Here is a 27132-nt window from a genome sequence, read left to right on the forward strand (position 1 = left end):
GCGGGACTTCCGGTCACGCTTGGCAACCAAACCTTCCTGGAGACTAGCGGCTTTTGTGGACCTAAAGTGGGAATCCGATCCCTTCGGGTAATGAATGCTCTATCTGCCTCCCTCTGCCTTTTACTAATCCTCCCTCTGACCTCCGCCGCCAAAAACTGCCGCGCCCCTAAATACTACCTCAGCATCCTTAGGCTGCGACCGAGTCACCGGGGACCTGCGGGCTCACTCCCGGGGTCTCCTCGTGGCTTCTTTTCGGGGTTCGGGAGGAAAACGGGGGGGGGGGAGGGCGACCGAGGAAAAGAAGGGCCCTGGGGCTGCAGGAAGGAGAAGGAGCCCGGAGTGAAGTGGTTGACATCAGGATCCCTGATAGAAAACTATAAGGACCCCTCGGGATCGTTTCCCCCAACTTAGTGCAGATAGGGAAACTGAGGCCCAGAGAGAAGTGACTTGGCTAAGGTCACCGCAAGCAGCAAAGGGACGGGGCCAGGATTCAAACTCAGCTTTTCTTATGTCTTAAATCACAAGGCTTGGCTTCAAGTTTTCATAAATGAACAAAGAAAGCATTTGTTAAGCACACATTGGAGTAAAGCGCTGTGCTAGGTGCTGATGAAACAATAATGGTGGCATTTATGTGGATTTTATTATATTATAAATTTTTTTATTGTTGTTGAGTCGTGTCCGACTCTTTGTGACTCCATTTGGGGTTTTCTTAGCAGAGATACTGAAGTGGTTTGCCATTTTCTTCTCCAGTTCATTTTACAGATGGGGAAACTGAGGCAAACAGGATTAAGTGACATGCCCACGGTCACACAGCTAGTAAGTGTTAAGTGTCTGAGGTCGGATTTGACCTCAGGTTTTCTTGAGGCCAGGGCCAGTGCTCTATCCACTGCGCCATCTAGCTGCCCCCCAAAACAAGTTTCTTCCAAAGTTAGAAAAGGTTGCTTTGTTGTGCTTATATTGAAAGATCGTCATAAGTGATTGAGATCAAATTCAAGAGAGTGTCTATTAAGCACCCCAGCTGTGGAATGGATTTAGCCTAGGTGAAAAAGCTGTTGCAAAATATTTTGCATTTTGTTTCAGAGACATGGAAGTGATATGTTTTCTAGTTCTGTTAGTTAATCACTTCCATGCCTCTGGTAAGTACTCCTTGTTATCAGTGAGTCGCTTAATTTCTCCGAAACCTCAGTTTCCTCATCTACAACGTGGAAATAATTATATCACAGGATTGTGATGAAGATAAAATAGTACACTATATCGTTCACTCTGCAAGCATTTATTAAGCACCCACGTACCAGAGACTGTGCTAGGGCTTGGGCATTAACAAAGAAGAAAATGAAACAATATCCTCAAAAAATTTGTGTTATGTTGGAGAAGGACAACACGTACACTTATGAGTGTATCAGTAAATGCAAAGTAATGGGGCAGTGGGTGGAGAAAGGCATTAGCAGCTGAAGGGATTAGAAAAATTCCCTTGTGCTGGACTTTGAAGGAAGCTAGGGATTCTCAGAGGCAGAGGTGAGGAGGAAGTGCATTCCAAGCACGGAAGCCAATCTGTGCAAAGAAGAGAAATGAGAAATGGAATGTCATGTTTGGGTTCAACAAGAAGGCTTTTTTGGCTACAGTAGACCATAGAGTGCATACAGGGAAGAAATATGTATTAAGTCTAGAAAGGCAGGTTTGAAACAGGTTTTAAATGACTTTAAATGCCAAACCTGGGAATTTGTGTTTGATCCTAAAGGAGTTAGGAAGCCACCGAAATTTATTGATCAGGGGAAACAGACCAGTACTTTAGGAAAATCACTTTGGTAGCTATGTGGAGGATGGAAGCAGGCAGAGGAAGAGACTTTTGAAGCAGGTAAAGCTATTAGGAAGCTGTTGAAATAATTTAGGTGGTATCTGCCAGAAATGCGGAGATAGAAATTAAGTGGGGGTGACAGTGAGATAGGAATGGCCATGAGGTTGCAAACATTTTTTTTATTAATTTCGTTTGAATTTTCCTTTCTTCACTTGACACCCCGTATTTCTTCTGTTTACTGATGAATTGTAATTATGAGTTTTAAGTAATGATATTGATTACAAGAACTAGGCAGAAAAATAAGTCTGATTACTTACATGCATGTTATTGATGTACAGATTATACAACATACTTATTTCCCTTTTTGCATTTGATAGACTTTTCATTTTTTAATCATTCTAAAGCTGCTAGACAGAGACCAACACCTCATACTCTCTACCTAACAAGATAAGCTCAAATGGATACACAATTTAGATATAAAGGGTGATACCATAATCAGTGGAGCGTGGAAGAAATTACCTGTTATGCCTATAGATAGGGGAAGAGTTCATAACTAAATAATATAGAGAGGTTCATAGGAGGTAAAATGGATAATTTCAGTTACCTAAAATTAAAAAAAAGTTTTTGCACAAACAAAAGCATTTAAAATTAGGAGAAAAGCAAGAGACTTGGGGAAAAAATCTTTGCAGTAAGTGTCTCTTTTAAAGGTCTCATTTCTAAAATATATAGGGAACTAAGTAAAATTTATAGGAGTAAGACTGTTTATCAGTTGATGAATGGTCAAAGAGTTTGAATAGGCTATCTAAGCTATCAATAGCCTTATTAAAAAATGCTCTAAATTACTAATAATTGTTTATTCATTTCAGTTGTGACCAACTCTTCATGATCCCATTTGGGGTTTTGTTGACAAAGATACTAGAGTGGTTTGCTATTTCCTTCTCCAGCTCATTTTACAAATGAGGAAACTGAGGCAAATAGGGTTAAGTGACTTGCCTAGGGTCTGAGGTCAGATTTGAACTCAGGAAAATGAGTCTTCCTGACATCAAGCCCAGCACTCTATCATTCCCAATGGGTGGGGGAGGGAGAGGAAAAGGAGAAGAGAATTTGGAACTGAAAATAAAATTAAATTGAAAATTTTAAAAATATATATATTGAGGTAAAGCCAAGATGGTGGAGAAAAAGCAGTGACTCAAGGCAGCAACTCACCAGAGCTGTCCCCGAAACCCCTCCTAACACCTTTAAATAATGCCATAAAACAGCTCCTGAAGCAACAGAACCCACAAAAGGACAGGATGAAATAATTTTCTAGCCAGAGACAACTGAGAAGATCAGCAGGAAAGGTCTGTCACACTGGGGTGAGCGTGGAGCCCAGTACAGACCCAGCCCCAGCAAACCAAGAGCACCCCTTGGGAGCCACTGAATCAGCAGTGGCCGCATCTACTTCTGGACCTCTCCACCCACGGACAGTAAAGGGGTTGAACAGCTGGTCAGAAGGATATTGCAGGGGGTCTCTTTGTTAGCACTGGGACCAGACTCTGTTGCTTTGCCCAACTTGGATCCAGGTCACAATCCTGGGACACTAGCATACCAGAGCTTGCAGTCACAGTGGAGCAGGGACCCTCAGTAAAACTGAGTAAAATCCTTCAGGAGCAGAAAAGAGCGCTTGGGATTGCTCACAGACCAGACCACAGGCCAGGAGGGTAGTAAACAACACCCTTCCTTAGATTCTTTCACCTTGGAAGAACTAAAAACTGGTTCCCTAGAAAACTAGGTCCCTAGAATATCTCTAAAAACAGCTGCACAAAACCCCTGAAGCTTAGTATAAGTCAGCAGTGTAATGCGGCAGCCATCGAAGGAATATGGAAATAATATGGAAGCCACATCTTAGACTGAATTAAGAGAGGCAGTCAGTCAAAAAATCATTTATTAAGCATTTACCCTGTTCTAGGCACTGTCCTAAAGGCTGGAAATTTAAAGAAAAGGAAAAACAGCCCCAGCCTTGCTTAATAGCTTGAAGAGCTCATTTTCCAAATGCGAGTGACAAATTTGAACTTGGATCTTCCTGACTCTTGTACCTCATTAATTCCATAATACTATAGATATGATATAAAAAAGGAAAGTTTGGGTATTGTTTTTTTTCCTTATCCAAGTGTTACTTGCCTAACTGGTACTCAACTTTGACATTTTCCAGGCACCTAGCCTGGAAGCATCGTTTCAGCCTGCATTTGCTACAGTCTCACCTGGGCCTCTACCTTTTACAAGAATCATTTCAGAGCAGTAAATATTTAATTGTAGGCCCCAAAATGACTTATATTAATCAGATAGCCAAATATATGGTAAGCCAATAAGGAGGGTCTACTCTGATATATTAACTACTAAAGTTTGTTTTCTTTTTAATTTCAGAATCAGTTTATAGAATAGCCAGTTGTTGCTGTGCAGAAATCAGTCAAAAGGTATATTTTCGTATGTATAATGTTCAAATTTCTGGTGAGAAAAGAAAAATTAAAAACAGCTGCAAAGTCTGCATTAGCATGTGAGAGGAAGAAGATGCTTTTTATGTTTATACTAAGTATCTGCCAGCCCATATCCTATGTTTACATGAATGTAAATATACAGTAGAAATTTGTGTGTGAGTATATATACATATAATGTTACTGCTTTGCAAGAAAGAGAGCATTACTTATTCATAGAGTTTCTGGTTAGCTAGACTTGAAATTGGCAAATTTTATGGAGGGGAGCTCTAGACTTTTTTCTTTATTGTGTGTATATTTTTATACATGTAAAAATATAACACTTAAAAGTGATAACAGATTAACTAAAAAATAAGCTTTAAAAAAAGAAAATCTTCATGGGAAAATGTAGCTTTTAGGACTTGGAGACTCTTTTATTTGCCTGTAGACCACAGCAGTGTTTAGTGAATGACCTCAACCCTGTTTTTTTCTTCCTCCCCTTGGTGGTGTGGGGGAGACAATGAATTCAGTCTCTGTACTAGCTTGGTTTCAGCTGTGTGGTGACTATTATGCCATTGTACTGACTTGTGGTGGCTTCATGATTTGCATTTCTGTTGACTGCAGCCCTTCCTGACATTACCAATCTCTTTTCATTTAGCTCCACTGTCCCATAAGGTGAAAAGTTGCTGTTCAATTGACTAAGCTATTAAAAAGCAGCTGACAGACCTGGGAAAAAAATATTTCAAAGAAACGTCATACAATTAAATAACCTAGAACTTCAGATTTACATCTTCTCCCTTGTAAGCTTCCTTTCATTAGAGGGTATAGTGTCTGGAATTGTGACTTTAATATCTAAAATTGTTTTGAATAATTTCAGGAATCCCAGTAGTTCCTTTCTTCTTGGATTCTTATGCTAGTAAAGAACTCCACATTTGCCTGAGGACCTAAGTGAAAAGAATGTTAAGTGAGTCAGAGGGAACACATGTATTTAACCAACTTAAAGTTAACAGAATTAGCTATTAGGCCAGGCCCTCTCACCATCTTTGGGAAATTGACTCTGATAAGGCCAGAAAAGTACAAAACTCAGTTGTTGCCTTTCATAATCATGAATTCTCTTTTTGATTGCTATATATGAGTTTTTAAGCGCTTAAAAAAAAACTTGTAAAAAATGAAGTGGACATATTGCTGATTATAAAATATAAAACCGGGGCAGCTAGGTGACGCAGTGGATAGAGGACAGGCCCTGGATTCGGGAGGACCTGAGTTCAAATGCGGCCTCAGACACATAACACTTACTAGCCGTGTGACTCTAGGCAAGTCACTTAACCCCATTGCCTAGCCAAAAAAAAAACCCCAAAATAAAATATAAAACCTAAGTTATACCCTTTAATATTGTCTCACTCATCTTTCCCTAAGATTTCCTATGAGTGGAAAATCTCAGAATTTCCTAGGAGACATCAAGTAAATGAAATAAAAGCCCAGATATTTTCTGATTCACCTGGATAATAAGCCTCTTCTATCTTGTGATCCTTCATCCATCATATTAGCTAAATGGGAAGGGATACTAGATTTCCGCTCAGAAGAGTTAGTCTGTTACCAACTGGCAGTGTGACCTCGTCTAAGTGATACATAGATAGAGATATACAGGCACATATATAGGAGTGGAGAATAAGGCACTTCTGTATTGCAAAACACACTGGCTTTGTCGTGCTGAAGTACTTTGAAGAATGTTTGAGCTAAGAGAACAAAGTGCCAATTTCCTTAGTGATAATGATAAGGAGGAAACAAAATCATTTTATAAAAAAATTTTTAAAAAACTTCTATATTTTTGTATATTCTTGAAAAAAATGTCGTATTCTATATAAATCAAATTCAGATTTCACCCAAATAGTAACTGCATCTGTTTTTCAAAGCTAAAGATAATAAATTTACCAAATAATTTGATAGATTTTTCCCAATTTAAAAAATACTTGCCCAGCAAATAATAAAGAAGTAAATGGTTTGCTTTAAAAAAAAAAGTCACTTGTGTACTTTGCAGAAGCAATTGTTACTTTATTTGAAAGACCTGAGATATTCCTAAGTATGAGTAAATAAGGAACACATTGCCATGAAAGGGGAGGGAATAAGCATTTATATAGTACCTACTATGTACCAGAAACCTATCCTAAGTGCTTTACAAATGTCTCATTTGATCCTCATGGTCATCATGCAAGGTAGATGCTGTTTTTATCCCCATTTTACAGTAAAGAAACTGAGGCAAATAGAGGCTAAATATCTTACCCAGTGTCACATAGGTAGTGAGTATCTGAGGCCACATTTGAACTCAGGTCTTTCTGTCTGCACCCCAATGCTCTATCCACTGAGCCATATAGTTGCTTCTAATAGATCTGATACATTGGGGCGTATTCCATGTGATCAAGAACAGTTAATAGGCTTGTCTTGTGACAGTGCACTGAAACGAACATTTGAACCTCAATCTTACTATGTTTTAACTACAAGTGAATAAATAATTCTCAGGTTTATCAAACAAAAAGGTTCAATGTTTATTACTATTTAAAGCATCTTGTTGATTTTTCACTGTAGCTGTTGTAAATGAAATCAGTCTTGATTAGTGGTTGAAAAAGAATTACAAGTAGCATAGCAGTATCATAAAACTTTTGAAAAACTTTGTACCTAAAAACAAGCTCACTCATCACAATATTATTATGGTGGTTATTTTATATTATAAACATGAAAGTGATGATTTGTAGCTAATAGTAACAATAACTAGCATTTATATAGCACTTTAAGCTTTTTATTGCACTTTACAAATATTTTATTTTATCCTCACGATAACCCTGGGAAGTAGGTGCTATCATCCTACAGATGAGGAAACTGAGGTAGACAAAGGTTAGGTGTCTTGCCCAGGGTGATACAAATAGTGTCCGAGGCAGAATTTGAGCTAAGGTTTTCCTGACTCCAGGCTCATCAGTCATCACTGTGCAATCTAGATAATAAATAAGTGATATTATTAATAAAGACATCTGCGTAGTTTATTTTTGTTATTCATTTAATAGTCATAAGTTTTAATTTTCTGAATTAAAGACACTAAGAAAATTATTTTCTTAGATTATTTTTTGCAAGTCGGGAGATAAGAATTATTTTGTGCACAAGTGGAAGTGTTATTCCATAAAGTTTGGAAACTACTGACTTAACCTCTATTCTGTCAATCTATTTGGAAAAGAAGCACAGGTTCTTTAAGCCAGTAGGGAGACACTATGAAGTGAGAGTAGTGAAGATAAAGGACTCTTTTTCAGGGATTCTTAATCTTTTGTGTGTCATGGACCCCATTGGCAGCCTGCTGAAGTCTGTGGACACCTCAGAATGTTTTTAAATACATAAAATAAAATATATAAGACTATAAAGGAAGCCACAATTTTAAAATATAGTGATCAGAAGATCTTTTAAAACAACTACCCCAAGTTAAGAACCCCTACTCTATGGCCAGGGAACGATTCTCAATAGAGGCACTAAAACTTGTAGCAGAAGAAAGGCTGTGGTAGTGCTTACACTTACAGTGGCTTCTCAGATTCCTGATGTTGAAGTTGAGCTCTAGGTCTAAATTAAAGAAGGGTTGACATTGGTTTAGAAAGATATGTTGCATTCAAGCTTGTGATGACAACCAATATAAGGTAATTAGGTGTTTAAATTTTTTTTACATCTTATTTTAGTGGTGTATTACTTTGCAAATATAGTGACCAGCATATGTTTATGCTTGGTTGATTTTAATAAGACTTCAATGCTTATAGAAAAGCTAATTGAATACAGAAACATGTTGTAATGTTCAACTCACTTAACTGTGACAATGGGAAAGAACCTTGGCTATTTGAACCCTGGCCATAATCAGAGTGCTACTATCCATATGATATCATTTTACTTGAATTATGAGCATTGGAACTAGGAGAAAATAGCCTCTAGAATGCTTCTTCTACAACTCCAGACTTAACAAATAATTGTAAATGTCACATGCCTGTAATAATCTCAACATTTATAGTGTGGATATTTTGTATTCCAGTTTCTGGTGGCTGTTGGAACTGGCACACATCAGTGATGGTAAGGATTATTTATTTTTAACTTAGTAGAAAGGATAAGAAGTAATAAGTATTAGTATTTTAAGTGTTGTGTGTTTATTTGTTCTTGTCCCACTGGAAAAGAATTAAGAACTAGAACAAAGGAATAGTATTAAAATAATAATAATGCCTAAAATTTTGTTCTTCTTGATAATCAAGGAAGCAGTTGCTGCCCCAAGTGTTTGGACGGTGAGAGGGGCTGAGATTGGAAGTTACTGAGAAACTACTGCCCCTCAGCAATTTCCTTGTTTCTACTGGCTGAGTGCCCCAAATTTGGAGTCAGACCCCTCCTACTCTCTAGGTGTAAATGACTCAGACAGTCTGGGTCTTTGCACTTTTCCCCATATCTTTCCTAAAAATTATTAACCTACTTTCCTGTTTTCTGGCATTATGTAATCTCATTTTATGTATGTGTGCTTCCTCCATCCCCTTCAGTTATTAAGCATTTTATGGATATTGATCATGTCTTATACTTTCATATTTATACATATAACACCTAGCACAACAATAGGTACTTAATATTTATCACTTAGACGTAATACTTGTCATTTGGTTGTTTAAAGGTGTTTCTATATTCTGTACCCATGTGTTTTAGGATTCATCACAGGGAGACTCTGAGCCATGGTATTCTCAGCGAGCATATGCAAGATACTGGCAGCATTATAACCAAGCCATGCAGTGGATGCGGAGACATCGGAATGCCTACAGGAAGGCTATGTTATCATTCTACAATTCCCCATGGTATTTGCCTGCCCTCATTCCGAGGAGTCGTTATGCGGACTGGGGTGGAGATGACCAGTCAGCCAAGGAAGAGTGTTTATCTTCCCATGGTTGGCCTAGCAGATCTCAGTATCCTAGATGGTCACAGCAGCCCCCTGGTAATACTCACAGTTATCAGGTGACCACAAAAGAAGATCAAGTTTCCTCCACAGAAGAAGAGTCAGATTCAGATGGGGAAATAGAATGTGACTTGAGTAACATGGAGATCACTGAGGAGCTCCGCCAGTATTTTGCTGAAACAGAGAGACACAGAGAAGAGCTAAGTAAGTCTTGGTTGTTGCCTTTTGTCCTTTTCTTCTATGTAATTTTCTTTCTCATTAATGATATCACTGTTGTCCTTCCTCATCCACCCCAATCCCATTTTAACATAGACTTCCTCGAGTTTCATAATTGGAGGTAGCCTGCAAAATAAAATGTGTGGTACAATAGAAAGATTGCTGGGTTTGGAGTTAAAAGGACCTAGATTCCAATCCTGGTTCTGCCACAAATTACTCGTGTGTCCTAGAGCAGATCGCTTCATCTTTCTGGGTTTGTTTCTTCACTTGTGAAATGAGAGAGTTGGTCTAGATGAACTTTAAAGTTCTAACTCTAAATCTGTGGTTTTCTCATGATTATATGAATTCTTCAGTCCGAAAGCCCTTGTCCTTTTTGCAGTCTCCATATGCTAAGTTCTTATTAATTCAGAGTAAATGTAGAATGGGTACAGAGTGGAAATATTGGGGATATTATTTAGCAGAATCACTAAAGGACATACCAGAACTCAGACACACAGGCGTGGCCCACAGGCAAGTATTGAAACATTTACTGTCCCAGATGCAACAATTTTCAACTGTTTTGTTGTTCTGTCACTCAGACATCCCAAGAGACCTGGAGAAATTCCTCTAACACACTGAAATGTTCAAGAAGCCATTTTTATTTCTAATAATAGTGTACACTGAATGTCTTTGAATGATCCAATAAATCATAGCCCATTTCATAATGGTGGTTGGTCTCCATTAAACGATTTGAATTTTACAAATCACATTTTCTTATTTAAAATTTATCTTTTGTTTTTATATTATGGCTGTTTCCCAATAGGTCCTTCCCCTTACTCCATTCCATTGAACCAGCTTTTAGAACAAAGAAGAGGAAAAAACAATTCAGCAAAACTAATCAACATGTCAGCCAAGTCCAACATTATGTGCAGTATTTCTGTTTTTTTTTTTTAAGGCAGTTGGGGTTAAGTGACTTGCCCAGGGTCACACAGCTAGTAAGTGTCAAGTGTTTGGTCTGAGGCCAGATTTGAACTCAGGTCCTCCTGACTTCAGGGCGGTGCTCTATCCTCTGCACCACCTCACTGCCCCATGTGCAGTATTTCATACCCAAGGTCATCCATCCCTGCAGAGAAGGCAGGGAGGTATATTCTAAGCTTAGTCATTATAATTTCATAGAATTCAGGTTTTGTTTCTTTTATTGTCATTTTTTTCAATTTCCATTAACTTGTATCTGCTTTGTATATGTCATATGTACCTATTATAATATTGTATTATAATAATATGTACATTATTATAATACATGTCATTTCCTCCATTAGAATATATGCTTCTTATAAGGACTGTTTCACCTGTGTCTTTGTATCCCCAGCACTCAGCACTTAGTAAGTGCTTAATAAGTGTTTATTTGAAATATTCTTGCAATCTTACATATTGTTTTTCCTCATTCTGTTTACTTCACCTTTGCATCAGTTAATATAAATCTTTCCATGCCTCTCTACATTCAGTATTTGTTAAAACGTAGTAATATTTCATTGCCTTCACATGCTACAGCTTGTTTATCTATTCCCCAGAGTATCTTCTTTGTTTCTAGTTCTTTACTACTTTAAAAAGCACCACCATAAACATTTTGGTGGGTATAAGACCTTTCTAGCATTGACTTAATCATTGAAAAGCAATTACAATTTTATTAAAACTGGAATTTGTCGTGACCCTGGGCAAATCACTTAACCCCATTGCCTCGCAAAGGAAAAAGAAAACTGGAATTTGTCATTATTTTTTAATGTAAGCTCCTTAGGGTAGGGACTGTTTTTTGTTCATATCTAGCATTTATCATTGTGCCATATACCTGTTTGTTCAATTGAAATGAATTGTGTTTGGCATTTGAAGTCTTTTTACTGTACACAGAATCATGGACACCTCAAATGTCATTCAGCTTGAGCCCAAGCCTTTGCAGTATTTTACTTAATGAGATCAAGACTGTGGAAATACTTGTGGTTTTCTAAAAAGACATCCACATAGATGTGGGAAAATGGAAATTTTCCGTTGAAAAGGGAAAAAGAATTAAGTGATAAAAATATTAAGAAGTAATTCCTCCCCCCCCATCAGTTTTCTTGATTGAGAGATAGAATCTCCACTTCCTGCTTCTTGGTAATATTTGTATTACATGTCAACTTTTAGTCTGTGAAAGTAGCATTAAGGTTTTCCTTCTAATCTTTTATCTTTGTGTTTGTCTTACAAGTTTTCTGGTTTTTTATGTTTGTTTTTTTCATTACTCAAATGACTTTCTCATTCATTCGAAAACATTGTTTCAGTATCATATGTAGTCTGCTTTAAAACTGCATCCTTAAGTAATATTAAACAATTTGGGGGAGGGGGTGTAGGGATACAAATACTAGTTTCTGGAGAGAAACTTCCTAAAGGAAATTCCAAACTACATCTTACCCTAGGAATAGTACTAAAATACTAGCTCATTTATGGAATTTTGATTCTTTTTTAAAACACACATTCATTAGTTCAGTGTAAGAAGGAATTTTTGGTTATTTTTCAGTTAATTAAGCAGCTATACAGATTTTTGAAGATTAGGAGGATGGGAATTCTAACTGGAGGAATTTGTAACAATGGGTTGTTCCAAGTTTAAGATAGCCTAGGGCTTATGTCTCCCCTGACCAGTACTTTAGGGAAAACTAGTTTGTTCTTAGTGTGAAAGTTAGAAATAATATCAAGAAAAAACAGTTTCATTGTTTTGTGTGAATAGTTTTAAATTAAATATTGTCCTAAACAATATTAAGTGTTTTGATTTTAGTTTACATGTTTTATTCAAAGCTCTAAAGTGCTTTGTCAAGTAATAAATATCTTATTTTACAAAAATTAAGTATAAGTTATCAAGGAGAAAGGAAGAAACAATTGTTTTTAGAAAGCATATGGTTCTTTTAATTTACCTTTTCTAATTTATGCTTTTCCACTGTATTAACTTAGTAATCATTAACAAATGCAATAGATTGTGTTTCTGCGATACTAGAATTGGCTTTCATGAAGAACTGCCAGTCTGGGTTACTTCAAGACCTTGACTTAGAAACTTTTGTCAATAGGGTGAAAATGCAGTGTTCTTCATCCTGCCTTTAGATGCCTTCAGCAGAGCAAAAAAGGTATCAAGTGAAAACCCATCCAGATGTTACTGCAATGAAGACTATCTGCAGCAGGAGCATTATATACAGTGTCCCCTTCTGTACAGAACAGGAATTGAGAATTTTTTGTTTGAAAACCAAAGAGAATGGTCCCCAAATACCTTTACTGTTTTGCCTTAGTGAGAATAAAAGCACTTCAGAGAACAAATTCTGGCAATATTCATGTACAATTTTTTATTTTAGAAAATTGAACATTTTCTAAATTAGAGATTTGCTTTTATGTAATACAAAAAGCTATTGCATTTTAGCAGCATGAGACTAAAATCTGTGTGTTCACCTATGTGGTTTTAGTTGCATGAAAAGAAAGGCTGACTTAGGGGGTGACTGAGATTCTATTGTTTTCCGTGCTCCCTTGACATCATATTATGGCAAGTTCCTCCTAACCTCTCCCCCCTCAAATAATAGTTTCTTGTTTCTGTAGTCTTAAAAACATCAAAACATTACTTTATCACAGTTTTCCAATTTTATTTCATTTTTGGCTTTCAGATCTTAGTAAATTCTAATGTTTATTAATTTTCTTATTAGGTAGACTTTTTCATTGAGATTTAATTATATACCCCCATCTTGAAGTGTTCTGGGTCAGATGAAGTTGAGTAGTATGAAAGTTTGGTTAATATAAGAATTTTCTGTTAGGGGTCATGGTTTAGGTTATAGGTTTGAAAAACCTCTTAAGTATTTGATGAATAAGTTTGTATTCTACTTACGTAATAAGATTTACTTAGAAAATTTTGAAAAGTTTGGGTACCAAAAGAGTAAATTTACAAAAAGTTGAGAACAAGAGAAAATTGAGACTAGTCAGAGAAGTTTGCAGTTTTTTAATGTGAATTCCACAAATACATGTTTTACGTGGTTTATGGGAGCATAGATTTACAGCTAGGAGGTAACCTTCAAATCAAAATCTCATCCAACCACTTATTTTACAAATGAGGAAACTAAGATCGAGAGAAGTTCAGTGACTTGCTTCAGATCACATAAATGGTAAATGGCAGGTATGAGATTTAAGCCTAGGTCCTAACTTCAAATCCAGTGATCTTTCCACTGTCCTCAATTCTTAGTTCATCTTCACTTCAAATAAAATTCTTTCAAATTGGACTTGATGATCTTGTTTAGGAATCTAAATACATTCTAATTTAACTTGTTAGCATATTGTTCTAAATATAGTGGTGATTTTTAAAGTAGGAGATTAAAAATGGGCCATATTATGCTACCATTGGAAACGTAGTCTGCTTTTGATTCTGTGTCTTAGTCAGATTTAAACAGTAACTCTTACTCATGGAGTACTAGTTAGCTGTGAAGTTTCACCAAAGTTCAGCTGTGTAGAAAATTTATATGAGTAAGAAAAGAAATGTATATTAACTTCTTATTCTTAAAAGACAGACCTGGCAAATTACAGCAGATTCTCCAAGAAAGATACTGTTAGGCAAAGATCCAGATTATAGAGTTTTGCCCCTCTCAGAAAAAAGCAGTACCATTGGCAGTTCAGTTGTACAGCTTTCTGATGCAGGCAGACTACCATCCTTGAATGAAGCCTCAATCAATCAAGTATTTATTGACTCTACCTCCAAGCTGTTTGCAGTCTAGTTGAAGAAGCATGGAACACACACAGAAATTTAAGTATCAGTACAAGAGCTAGCCTATGATTAATTATAAAACAAATGGTATAGAATGTTGACAGTGAATGGTTTTGTCGAAAGAAGGAAAAGAATCACTGTGGACTAAAGGCTTCATGGAGCAATCAGGACTTAAGCTTACCCTAACCTTAAAGGATGAATAAAATTTTGAGGTGAAAGGTAAAGAAAGTTCAAGCTTCTCTTTCTGCTGCTTAGAAAAACCCAAATTATTAATCACCACAAAAACCTACATAATGAATTTTATATAGTTGGTTTGAAAAATGTTGCATACCTACAATAACAGATTCCCCATCATATCATTTTCTGTTTGAGTGGGAGTGTGCCTATTGTTTTAGATTCTTGTTTTCTTATTTAGTTTTCAATCAGGCTATTGGGAAATATGGCAGAGGAATTCATCTTCTGAGTCTTGCTTAGAATCCTGTACTACAAGTTTAAGGGTTAAAATGAATTTTAAGAGGAACTACTAACAGGGCCCACGAGCATAGTAAATCTTGCCCAGTTATTCAGCAAGCTAATCTTTCATGCTTTTTTCTGCAGTCCCAGATTTCAGGGGCGGTGAATGAACCCATAAATATGATAACGTACAAATGTATTATACTATACAGATAGAGAGTATAGGTAGTTATTTTAAGTGTAATATATTGGTAACCTGCTGCTTTAGGAATCAGATCAGTCACCAGTAGAAAGGTAGCTGGCTAATACATCTCTATCAGTAAATGTTCCAGATTCCTAAAGTAAATATGCATAGAGGACCTAAAGATGTTATGGTTTGCTATAGCCAGTCTTAAAAAGGAGAATGTTAGCGGTGGTTTGTTCTTGGTGGCAAGAAGCTTCTTGAATTTGTGGAAAGCACAGCCTAGTTTTCCAAATATGATTCAACTTATTCTTATTCATTTTTGCATTCCTCTCCCATCACATTATTCATCTTTAGTGTCTGGCCAAGATATAGTGGTTAATTAAGTTAATGTGTAACTGTACTTTGTTATCTGGGCACAATCCACTTGGGAGAACAAAGTGGATGAAAAATACATATTGTCCAGACTATGACATGCAATAAATCAGTGTTATATTGTTATGTAAATTATATAAATAAATTATATTGTTATATAAATCTGGATTCCAAAAGGGTAAAATAGGTCTGGGGGGAAAAAAAAGATCTTAAAACCTTTTGCCAGATTAAGATCCTGTTTGCAGAAAGTAGCCCTTAAAGTTCACAAAGTACTTTACATAAATTATCTCATTTAATCATACTAAGCCTATGAGGAAAGTAGTAAAGGTATTATTATTCCCATTTTAACAGATGAGGAAACTGAGGCTCAGAGAGGTTTTGGACTTGCCCAGAATCACTACAACTAGTATCAGAGATGAGATTTGATCTGTGGTCTGGAATTTTATCTGGAATAATACAGACTCCAAATCTAGTACTCCTTCCATTACATCATGTTGCCTATCTTAAAAATAATCAGGATTTCAAACACAAGAAACTGCCAAATTATAAGACTCTCCTTAAGTAACAATTGGTTTGCACATTTTAGCCAGATTATTTCACAACTGGTCAGCTAAGACTTTTAACCTTGTTTTCCATAAAGTGAAACTATGCCAGTGATTGAGAATACTTGTTTTCAGAGGAAGTAGTTAACTAGTAAATAGGAAATTATACAATTGCATGTACTTTAACTTTTAAAAAATAATTTCCTTGCTTTGTAAGCTTTGCTTACTGAGTTGAGGCCATCCCATCTCTCATAAGCAAGTAAGTTAAACAATATTGGTGTGAGGTGTTAAAAGTAACTAGTAACAGACCTAGTTGGAGAAGGATTTAAAGTAAGCAATTTATGTGAATCTCTTTCTCTAACTCTAGACTGGCATGATTTTGGAATCTTTTTCTACTGTTGCAGGGATTAAATCAGTCACCCTTGTGAAGGAAGACATTTAGTACATCTTCAAATATAGTCTTTTTTTTTTTTTTTGGTTAGGCAATGGGGTTAAGTGATTTGCCCAGGGTCACACAGGTAGTAAGTGTTATGTGTCCTCCTGAATCCAGGGCCGGTGCTCTATCCACTGCGCCACCTAGCTGCCCCAAATATAGTCTTAATTCTGCCTTTGAATATCAGAATTAATGTGTACATGGAACCTAACCTTGTGATTTCCTGCAGCCAAGCTAGAAAAGGTGAAATAAAGATATGAATCAAGTCCAAAGTTAGGTATTAGAGGAAGAAACATGGGTTTCTTTCTTATCCCCCTCCAAAAACAACCCTTGTATATTGTATTGGAGTTAATAGTGATTCAAGGATTTATCCCATTGGAATTATCAAGCAAGCAATAACCATTTATTTAGCACTTATTGTATTTCAGGGGCTAAGGTGGTGGGTATATGAGTGAAAAGAAGGGGAATGTATAGAAGGGCCACGTTGACAAGTCAATTGACAAGCATTCATTAAGTATCTAATTAAATGAAGGTTGAAATGACAAGACAACCAATTAGATATGTAGGGTGAGTAAAAACAAAGAAGTAGTCAAGGATGGCAACTAGCTGGGTTGGTTGGGGAGGATGTCGGGGCCCTTGATAGTAACAAAGTGAATTCAGTAGTTTTATGTTCCTCGATTGTGTGGAACATATGAGTGTTCAAAAAAAGTAGTCCTTGAAGAAAAGTGTTCTTGGTGAGATCCACTATGGCATCAGACGTATTGGTGCTATGTAAGTTCTACCTCTCCAGAAGGCCCACAGCTTTCTTATGGTTCCTGTCTTTATTATTTTTGGAAGAGGAAGGATAATGGTATATACTCGAAGTGGCCATGGCATAACCTGGCCACCCACTTTAATATCTATTTATCACTACATATCTCCTCTCCCCTCTGAAAAACAAACTTCTCTTCAGTGATGCTTATAGTTCTCAGTATGATCTCCCTTATCTGACAGGCATGTGGTAAAGATGAAGCTCAACTCACTACAGACCACAGAGAATGGAGTAGAGAAGAGAATCTCTGTAGAGGTCTTCAGACTTGGTATTCCAGACCTACAGAGTATTATCTGTCAAGGGGACATCTTCCTCTTTAAATATTTTAAGCAGATGTAGTAACTTAGAGGAAGGCAATAATAAAATCACCTCCTCTGGGCCATTCCCATCAATAAAATTTCCAGACATGAAAATTAACTGGACATCAGGGAAATAGCTAGAAACGTCTAGTGTCTGGGCTGTAGAAATCCCACTTCCTCATAGGCAAACAGGTATCTTAGTTTTCTGGGCACGTCTTTTAAATACCTGGGATATCTGGGCAACTAATTTAGTTGGCAGCTCAAATATTTAGCAGAAAGCCTTGAAGTAACAAAGAAGATGCTTGTTTACTTCCTCTCTGCCAAGGTAATAGGCCAGTATTTGAGTTTTACATTTTATAGTAAGTCATTTAATATATCTATTTTCCATGAATGAGGTATGAGTTATATTTCATTTACTGTGCTTGACAGTGTTTTGGCTCTTCTGCACATTACTTTTTCACATAAAAATAAACTACAGATGTTCTGAGACAAAAGTGGCTAAATAACTTGTGTTGTTTTTTTGGCTTTACAGATTTTTTGGTTCACTTGTAATTCCTACACTTTATGTAATATTTGTACGTTTTTAGAAGTGTTACATGACCCCAAATTCCACATTGATGATTAGAGAAGAATTAAAGTGTGTGTGTGTGTGTGTGTGTGTGTGTGTGTGTGTGTGTGTGTGTGTGTGTGTGTGTGACCTAGGTAATGCAAGTGGATAAAGTACTGGGTCTGAAGTCAGGAAGACCTGAGTTCAGATCCAGCCACAGACACATACTAGATGTGTGACTTTGGGTAAGTCATTTAACTGTTATTTGTCTCAGTTTCTTCAACTGCAAAATGAAAATAATAACAGCATCTACCTCACAGGGTTGTTGCAAGAACCAAATGAGATAATATCTAGGAAAAACACTTAGCACAGTACCTGACATATAGTAGGTGCTGTATAAAATGATAGTTCCCTTCTGCATCTGTGAGTGTATTCTCTCTCTCTCTCAAGTGGATCTGTGATCTATCAATTTGGAGTTCCCTCTAATGATGGAGATGGCAGTCCATCTATGCCTGCTTATCCTTTGGAACTCTTACTTGTGTCTTCCCATAACTTTATCCTGGGGGTCCACCCAAGGTACTAGAAGTCTTTGTTGTATTTTCCTGGTATCCCAAAAGTACCAGTATATCTTGATTATTCATTTGTTATCCCTCATCCTCACCACATGAGCAACCCATCTTCTCTTCCTGTCATGCAGCTCTGTAATGGCATCTTTTATTTTTGTTTTTATTAGAAGCTCCTCATTGCATTTATACAAACAAACACACACACACACACACACACACACACACACACACTCTCTCTCACACACACACCCATTTCTGTTGCCCAATGTGATATTCATTCTTTATAGACTTGTAGGCCATGTTTTTTACCACCATGTTAGCAATAATGAAGGAATGTTGGTGTTTTTAAATATTCCTTTGCTTTCATGGGAAGCTTGGTGTACTTAATGCAGCTTTGCAGTTTCCCAAAGGCAATCCAGCCCATTCTTCTCTTCCAACTCTGGGCCTAACTTACTGTTCATCTCTGCAGTTTACTATATAGACGTGCATACTGTTGGAAAAGCTTTGTAATCTGGGCAATAGGTATCTATCATTCACTTGATCTTTTCTGTGTGGGTGGTTAAATCAGACTCCTTTGAGTGACCTCTTCCAGGAGACTCTGCTCTCAAGTGTTCTGGGGCCTTCATGCATTCAACACCAAAAGAAGCATCTGGAGGACCTCATTATCTATAGGGGTACCTCTTTAGTGGCCTTTCTGCCTCCCCTAAGCATGTGGGACTGAGACGTTAGGATCCAAGTGTGGTAGCTTTTCTGCCTTCGACAGGGAAAACTGTTATAATAATTTTTGGAAATTGTTTCCATTTTTCTTCTGTTTGTTGTCCTTCCATTTTTTTTTGTCCTTAAATACCCTTGGATGACTTTGCTTATTGGATCTCTTGCAGTACTTTCTTTAAACTTGTTCTATCCTCCACTACTTTTCTCTGCTTTATGAGAAAATACTGCTCATAATTGTCCATCATACTCCCACAAACAAATTTATATTCTAATCCAGTGTTGATTTTGGCAGCCATCTTCTCTTTGGCAAGAAAGTCGAATGTTTGCTAACTAGGGCACTTTCTGGGTTATTTGGTTTCTCTTTAGCAATTAATTTACATTGCTTAAATTTCTTTTTAAAAGTATTTTAATTGGTGTTATCATTTCTGTTGTCCATTCCTGACTTTTGATTGTAAATTACATGTTTAAATAGTTCAAGAATGAATTATTTCAACTATGTACTACATCTTTTTCTCATTGTTATTCTTTACTGAGTTTGATCTTAGCTCTGACAATATGGTGCTCTAACTATACAGAAACAGCTGATTCAGAGATAACACCTACATCAGTAAAAGTCTTTTGCTATCTGTTGAAATATAATCTATTTCAGTTTTTGTAATGTTATTTGCGTTTGCCATATTTGGTGTCTTTTGTTTCTTGAAAATTTTTTTTTAATTTAAATTTTTTAATATTTTCCATATGCTTTTGAGTTGAAAAAATTTTTCTTCTTTAGGAAAATGTTGATGTCACTGGGAAGCATCTGTGTAATCTATAAGCCTTTGGCTTCTTCTCATCATCCCTTTTCCTAAAATGTGGTTTGTCATACATTTTTCCCTATCCCCACATTTTCCCACCTTTGCATTAAAGATACCAGGTGTCAGGGAATGTTGATCTAATCTGGAAATTCTTATCAAGTTCATTGTTGAATTTCTCTAACTCTTCTTCCTTAATAATTTATTTTGGTACATAAGCTTTGATAATTTTCATAATGGTCTTTTTTCAGATACTTGTCATTAATCCTATAATATATACAATGACCAGATAGTCCATTAAGTAATATTTCTTTTTGTCTTTGGGCAAACTGTAAAACTCACTTTATCAACACCTTTCTTTGCCTTTCCAAGGAATACCTCTGAGGATTCTTTCATTTAGCTGTAAACTTCCTTCTTCTGGTTTCATTTATAGCAAGAATGTCAAGATTGATTGATTCAGCTTTTGTAATACTATGTATATTTATTGGTTGTTGGACATAGATTTCGCACTTAGGCCAGAAATAATCAAACTGAAGTTTATAAAAAATGGTCTAAAATCTGTGATTCTTAGCACTCACTGCCCCCTGTTACCACTGCTCAGCCATTGTCACCATGGGAACAGAAAGGGGCTTCATAGGACTGAGGGTCATTTTGTATTTTTCTCAGTTTCGTGGCAACCTACCAGTGGTAAGCCTCTCCATAGTTGGCTAGGTTAGTCCTTGGAAAACAGACTTAGGCCATTACTGTGGTCATACTCAAAGCCTTTCTAACACTGTAGACCCTGCCAGAGCTTAATCTCTGCTGGCACAATCTTAAAGAAGCCACCCGGTGTCACCTCCACATCACAGTGAGACGTCAGAGTCAGACTGGAGTGCATAGGAAGTATGCACACCCTCGCAGAGCACAATGTGACTGACCTATGGCTTGTGTCTCATGCCTTCAAAGAGATTCTGAAATGATTGCCAGTCTTTACTTTTACTTTAAAATGAAATGGTATCTATTTGTATGCTTGCTTCTTTATTTCCTCTTCATCTTATGTGCATCTCATTAACAATATTCTCTTTGTATGCACAGTACCAAGAAGATATATGAATTCTAATGGTAGTTTTCCTATTTTTACAAATAGATTCCCTTACAAAATCTATGTAAATCAGTAACTTATTATCTATCCTATACTGTCTTGTTGTGCTATTTTTGTTACTGTCAGTAGTAAAATAAAAAGTATAGATGATATTATTAAACTTGATTTTCATAGTAGACGAATTGAGGGGAAAGTATTTCTAAAACACATTAAATTATTTAACTTTTTATTGGATAATAGTGAAAATCAGGCTTTATCCTTGTTGAAGCCCCTATAATAATGCTACATATGTTGTGAGAACTCAGCAAATGCTTTTAATGATCCCTTTTAAATTATGGTAAGAATTTAGAATTGAAAGCATATAATTACCTGGGCTGGAATATTTCCAGTATTAGACCTGTTTCAATGAAAATTGAGATCTCAAAATGTTAAAATGTACCTTTTAGTGCATGGCTCCAGATACTAGAACATAGAGCATAGAAGTCAGCGGTCTTAGATTTCGTTCCCAGAACCACGTTTAGTTTGCTCTTTTACTTTTGACAATTTTCAGCTTATTTAAACCTTTCTTTGCTTGGTCTGAGTTGTACTTTGAACCCTCCATATGGATCAGTGTCTTATAACTGCAGTTATTGTCACTGCTGTTTTTCTCATTGCCAGTATGATTTTTTTTCAATTAATTGACTAGTCAAAAACCATGTAATAGAGATACCTCTCATGTGCCTGGCACTAGTCTAGGTGCTGGAGATTCAAGTACAGAGAATGAAACAAACGCTACTCCCAACAAGCTTACCTTCTAATGGCACAGACTGCAAGTACATATAAAATATATATAGCTTAAAGATAAAGTGAACAAATGAAATATGTACAAAGAAGTTAAAAGTTAAATTCAAGGTAATTTGAGAATGTACTAACGGAGGAGGAGAGGCTCACGAAGGTTTCCTACAGGAGATGGTGCTTGATCTGAGTCTTAAAGGAAGAGAGGGACTCTCTCTGTGAGGCAGAGGCAGAAATAGAGTCTGTCGTTCCAGGCCTGTGGGATGACCAGTGCAAAGACAGGGACACAGGAGATGAATGTGTGAGGAGCAGAGATGAGACTAATGTGCTAGACTTTAGAGTCCTGGAAGGGAAGTCATATCCAGTGAGGTTAGAAAGACAGGTTGGGACCAGGTTGTATCTAGTGGGCAATCGGGGATGTGTTCTAGAGTTGAAGGCAGGGACCAGCACTGGATATAGAGATCCTGTAAGTCATCTGCGTAGAGGTTATACTGAAATCAATGAGAGAGAAAAGGGCAAATTAATAATAAGATTCATCTAGAGACACAAAAAATGTAGACTATCAAGGAAAATAATGAAAAGAGGCAGGGATGAAGAAAGAATAGCTCTTCTAGACCTCAGATTATAGAACAAAGCAGCAGTCATGAAAACCATCTTCTACTGATTTAAAAATAGAGAAGTAGATCAGTGGAACAGACTAGACAAGGGAGAATCAGAAAATAACCCAGTGTTCAATAAATCAGAAAGCATTGCTTAGGAAAAGAACTACAAATTGGAATTTCAAAAACTTCTGGGAAAACTGGAAGGCAGCATAGCAGAACATAGGCTTATACCAACAGCTATTCCCCAATATGTTCTAAATGGACACCTAAAGCTTAATATATACCCTAGAAAATGAGAAGAAAGGCAGCTCATCTGTGTTTCATCGCTGAGGCTGGGATATATAGCCTTAACCAAATAAGGGATAGAGTCAACTACAAAGGCTTCTACAAAACCAAAATTAATGCCCTTAGAATACAAAGTGAAGCAGTTGGGTAGGGGTGAAAGTCTTTCTATCAGATTTCTCTGATTTGGTATCCAAAGTATATAAATAATCAGAATATATGTATGTCTGTATGTGTATAATTGCTGCTATCAGAAGTCATTCTGCAGTTCATATTCAAAGAATATGAACAAACTTCTCCAAAGGAAAATTGCAAATTATTATTTGGAAAATATTCCAGATCACTAATAATAAGAGAAATGCAAATCAAAATAATCTTAGGGTTTCCCTCACATCCAGCAAATTGACCAAGATGACCAAAGATGGGAACAGTCATTGTTGGAGGGCTTGTGGGAAGACTGCGTTGTTTGCAGAGCTCTGAATCAGCACAAAAATGTCCATACCCTTGACCCAGAGATTCCACTGCTTGGGAGGCCATTGATAAGAAGAAAGTCCTTATATACACTAGGATATTTATAACAGCACTTTATGTGATAGCAAAGAATTGGAAACAAAGTTAAATCCCACTGATTGGGGAGTGTCTAAACAAATTGTGGTATGTGATCGTAATAGAATATTACAGAGGGACACATGAAAAAATGTATATGAACTGATCAGGTAAGCAGAGCCAAGAAAACAATATACACAGTGACTACATCAATGTAAATGGAAAAGAACAGCCACAAAATAATCAGATGTGAATGTTGCAGAATTACAGAGAACAAGCGTGTTTTCAAAGACGAGATATCAGAACACATCCCCACCTTGCCACTCTACAAAGGAGGGAGGTCCATGGTGTGGGACATTGCACGTATTTTCAGACTTGCAGCTTATTGATTTGTTTTGCTGACTTTTTATCCTCAAAAAATACTATTTGTTGTATGAGATAGTTCTTGAGGAGGGGAGGGATACCAGGGAACATCTTGGTAATATAAAAAAAACAAGTCACCAGTAATTTATTTAAAAAAAACAAAAAGGATCGTTGGTAACTTTGGACAAAGCAGTTTCTAGATTGCAAAGGGTTGGAGGAGTTAGTTGAGAGAAGAGGAAGGGGCAGTGAATATAAACTTCTTTGTCAAGGATTTTGGCTGAGAAAAGTTTTGAGTTCTTTTTGTTTGTTTGTTGAGAGATGTGGGTATGTTTGAAGGCAGTAGGGAAGGAGCCATTTGATAGTAAGAGGTTGAAAATTCAAGAGTCAAGGGATGATTGAGGATGCAGTCTGCTAAAGAAGCCAGGAGGGGATGGGATCAAGGCCACAGATAGCACCAAGGAGTGTTGGCCTTGGCAAGAAGAAGGGCCATCTTTTTGGCACAGACTGAGGGAAAGATGCTTGCCCTGGAATTCAGACACTGTTCAGTTACCCTCTGCCCCAAGCCCTTTCCATCGGATTGGATGATGGCTCCTTCCAGAACCTCCATTTAAGGAGTGTTCCCAGGTCAGCCATGTCTCATTCCTCTCTATGCTGAATTCAGGACTCCCTCCACTGTGCCCCTATGCTGGGTACCTTTGTTTCTCCCCTTCCCCTTTTCATCTTTTTATATATTGCCTTGCTCGTTAGAATGGGAGCACCTTGAGAACAGAGACTGCTTTTCTTTTTGCTTGTATTTCTATTTCTAGAGTTTAGCACAGTGTCTGGTACATAGCGCTTAATAAATGATGACTGACTGCCTGAGTGGAAAATGATAACAAGGAGTTTTGAGATGAAGAAGGAAAAGAGGGAGTTCACATTGAAAAGCCTCAATTTTCTCAGTCAAGAGAGACCAGAAGGAGGGGGAAGTATGGGAGGTTTGAGGGAAGAAGAGAAGGTTTAGAATCACTTCTGTAGGGAGCAAGTTAGAAAATCAGTTAGTTAAGCCATAGTGAGGGCCAAGAGAAGGTTGGATGACATGAATTTTTAATGTTTCCAGTCAGTATGGTTGATTTTGAGGTTTCCTTCAGCCATGTTAAGCAGCTCGTGGATAGCTAGTAGCAGCTCTGGCAGCTATAGGTGAGTGGTGCAGTGGATGGAGCTCTGGGCCTAGAATCTCCAAGGCTCAAGTTTAAATCCAGCCTCAGACAATTTACTAGTCTTGGGACCGTCGACAATTAAACCTCTGCCAGTTTAGCACCTAGCTCCCGGGGTTATTGTGAGGATCAAATGAGATAATATTTGTAAAGCACTTAGCACATAGCATAGTAAATGCTATATAAATGAGAGCTATTATAACGATAATAATTATTATTATGAATAAGAAGAGAGAAGGCAGATGGTGGGAATATCATGCATGATTTTTTTGTTCAATGAAATAGGGTTTTTTCCCTCATGTTAACTTATTTTACATTTTCTCTTATATTATGAACTTAAACATCACCAAACATGAATATTTTCAATAAACAAAGAACAGAGAATGGAACTATATCAGAAACTAGGAATTTAACAATATAGATTTCCTTGGAAGCTTTTCACCGAGGTATTACATTGGTGTAAGATACAAAATCAAGCAGGCTCCTAAAGCTTTACTTGTTGGAGTAATCAGGGGGGAAGTTGGGTAAGTTTTTATTTTTCTCGGGCATTTTCAAGGCTCGCTTCAGAGCAATTTGATTTTACTCCGTGCTGTTTTCCCATGAGTTTTTCACTCTTCCCGTCATCGCACAGCACCTTGATAAGTGTGTAATGAGCTCCATAAATAAGTAGATAACGAGCCACATCATGCATCAGAATCTAATGAGCACATCATCTCAGCTTGCCCATATGGGCATTAGAAACACATTTATCTCGATTTAAAAACCAAGATGTGGAACATTAGTGGCACTGAAGCATGACTAGTGAGTTGTCAGCCAGATCATTCACCATGCCTTGTGTGTTTGTTTACTTAGAAAGACAACAACAGCTGGAGGCAGAACACCAGGATGTTTATGTTGAAGCAGACCATGACCTGCACCCAACCACAGGTCGCTCTGTGCAACCGCCCTCGGAGAGGCCAGGAGAAAGGCGAATGGTAGAAATGAAGAAATTGTATGGGGAAAGTGCTGCCAAGATCCAGGCCATGGAGACAGCCATGCAGCTCACTTTTGACAAGAACTGTGATAAAAAACAGCCTAAGTACTGGCCTGTTATTCCTCTGAAGCTATGAGCCACATGAAACCCCTTGCTGGAAACAGACATCCAGCAGAACCTCAAGGTACACATTGTTCTAAGAACAGAGAATGCAAGGGTTACTCATCCTCTTCCCTGCCTTTCTGTTTTGGTGCATCTCTCCCAACTTTATATCTTTTCTAACTTCCAAGAAAAGAAATTTGTCTCTTGAAACTTTGATCTATTTTGGTCCACTCACCCAAATGCAAGAAGAAATTTAGCATATATTGAGTACCTCTTTATGGTATAAAGTGATAACTCTTTTCTTTAATTTTTAAAAATTCCATCATATCCGTATATTTAAGATGTTCCGAACTAAACTGTTGTACTTTTGTAGGTTGTAAACATTTTTCTTGTGCAACATATAAAGATTATATATTTCAGAGTAATATGTTACTATATTAAACACATTTTATTATATTTGCATACCTAATTTTATTTTTTTATATCTCAAAAGTTTTTGTTTCAGTTAGATAACGTGAATTGATAAAAAAAAAATTTCAAGAGTAAAGAATACTTGTTGGAACACATAGTTCCTCTTCTTGAATCATGAAATATTTGTTATAAAATCTACACTAATGTAGATTCTGATCTGCCATTGCAAATTTCACATTGGACATTGAAGTCTTATTCTTCAAATGAAGGTATAATGTCAGTGATGCTGCTTCAGGCTCTAGAGCTCTTACTTATTCTGATGTACTTGAGATAAAGCCTTTACTTGCATAATTTTTACATTGTAAATTTGGGTAAATTTTATATTGAACATCCAAAATGTTCACAAGAGCTATGTATTTGCAACCTATATGGACAGATAGGAGATGTTGATCATAGATTTGGACTGTCTTGATAAAATAAAAATCTTCTTTACATAGAAAGCAATCATTATTGTGTGTTAAAGTGTTTTTACTTTTTTTATTTTATTTTTTTTAAATGATTATTATGTTCCGCTTCTTTAAGTTTCTCTCAGAAATCTCTAGGTTTCCTCCTTTTACATTATTTTCTTCCATCTTTAATCAGAAGGCAGTTAAGTTCCTTCATTTGTCTTGGCCTGTTTCTTCATCTGTAAAGTAAAGATTGGCAATAAATGCCTTCTAACATTCCTTCCATCCCTAGAGGTCTTGTAAATTACCATTGGTTTGATGCCTTTGTCAAGCAAGACATAGTTGTAATACTACCTCTGGATTAGGTCATAGCTGATTTATGTAATTACTGCTTAATCATCCCTGAAGCATCCGAATTTTATGCTTTCAAAATTTGTAGTAAAGTAACAGCACTTTCTGAACTTGAGTGCCTGACCCATCTTTTTCACCTAAAAACAGAATAA

At 36.8% G+C, this 27132-nt stretch overlaps 1 protein-coding gene across 2 annotated transcripts; it reads left to right on the forward strand.

Moving 5' to 3' along the window:
* On the forward strand, positions 1-26687 carry GEMIN8 (gem nuclear organelle associated protein 8). Of its 2 annotated transcripts, XM_021007496.2 has the most exons (5): positions 1-87; positions 4199-4248; positions 8300-8337; positions 8950-9397; positions 25550-26687. In XM_021007496.2, exons 3-5 carry the CDS (start codon positions 8335-8337, stop codon positions 25804-25806), a joined length of 708 nt encoding a protein of 235 aa, XP_020863155.1. In that variant the 5' UTR covers positions 1-87; positions 4199-4248; positions 8300-8334; the 3' UTR covers positions 25807-26687. The 2 variants fall into 2 exon arrangements, with proteins under 2 accessions (XP_020863155.1, XP_020863156.1); XM_021007497.2 differs by lacking the exon at positions 4199-4248.
* Positions 26688-27132: the final 445 nt, after the last annotated feature.

This window comes from Phascolarctos cinereus, unplaced genomic scaffold (assembly GCF_003287225.1).
Source record: "Phascolarctos cinereus isolate Bilbo 61053 unplaced genomic scaffold, phaCin_HiC Scaffold_726;HRSCAF=1367, whole genome shotgun sequence".
NCBI classification, from domain to species: Eukaryota; Metazoa; Chordata; class Mammalia; order Diprotodontia; family Phascolarctidae; genus Phascolarctos; species Phascolarctos cinereus.

What these genes read in the sequence shown, in the direction of transcription:
- GEMIN8 (XM_021007496.2), top strand. An exon ending in GAGACACAGAGAAGAGCTAA is followed by an intron (nt 9,398 to 25,549) that starts GTAAGTCTTGGT and finishes TTGTTTACTTAG; the next exon opens with AAAGACAACAACAGCTGGAG.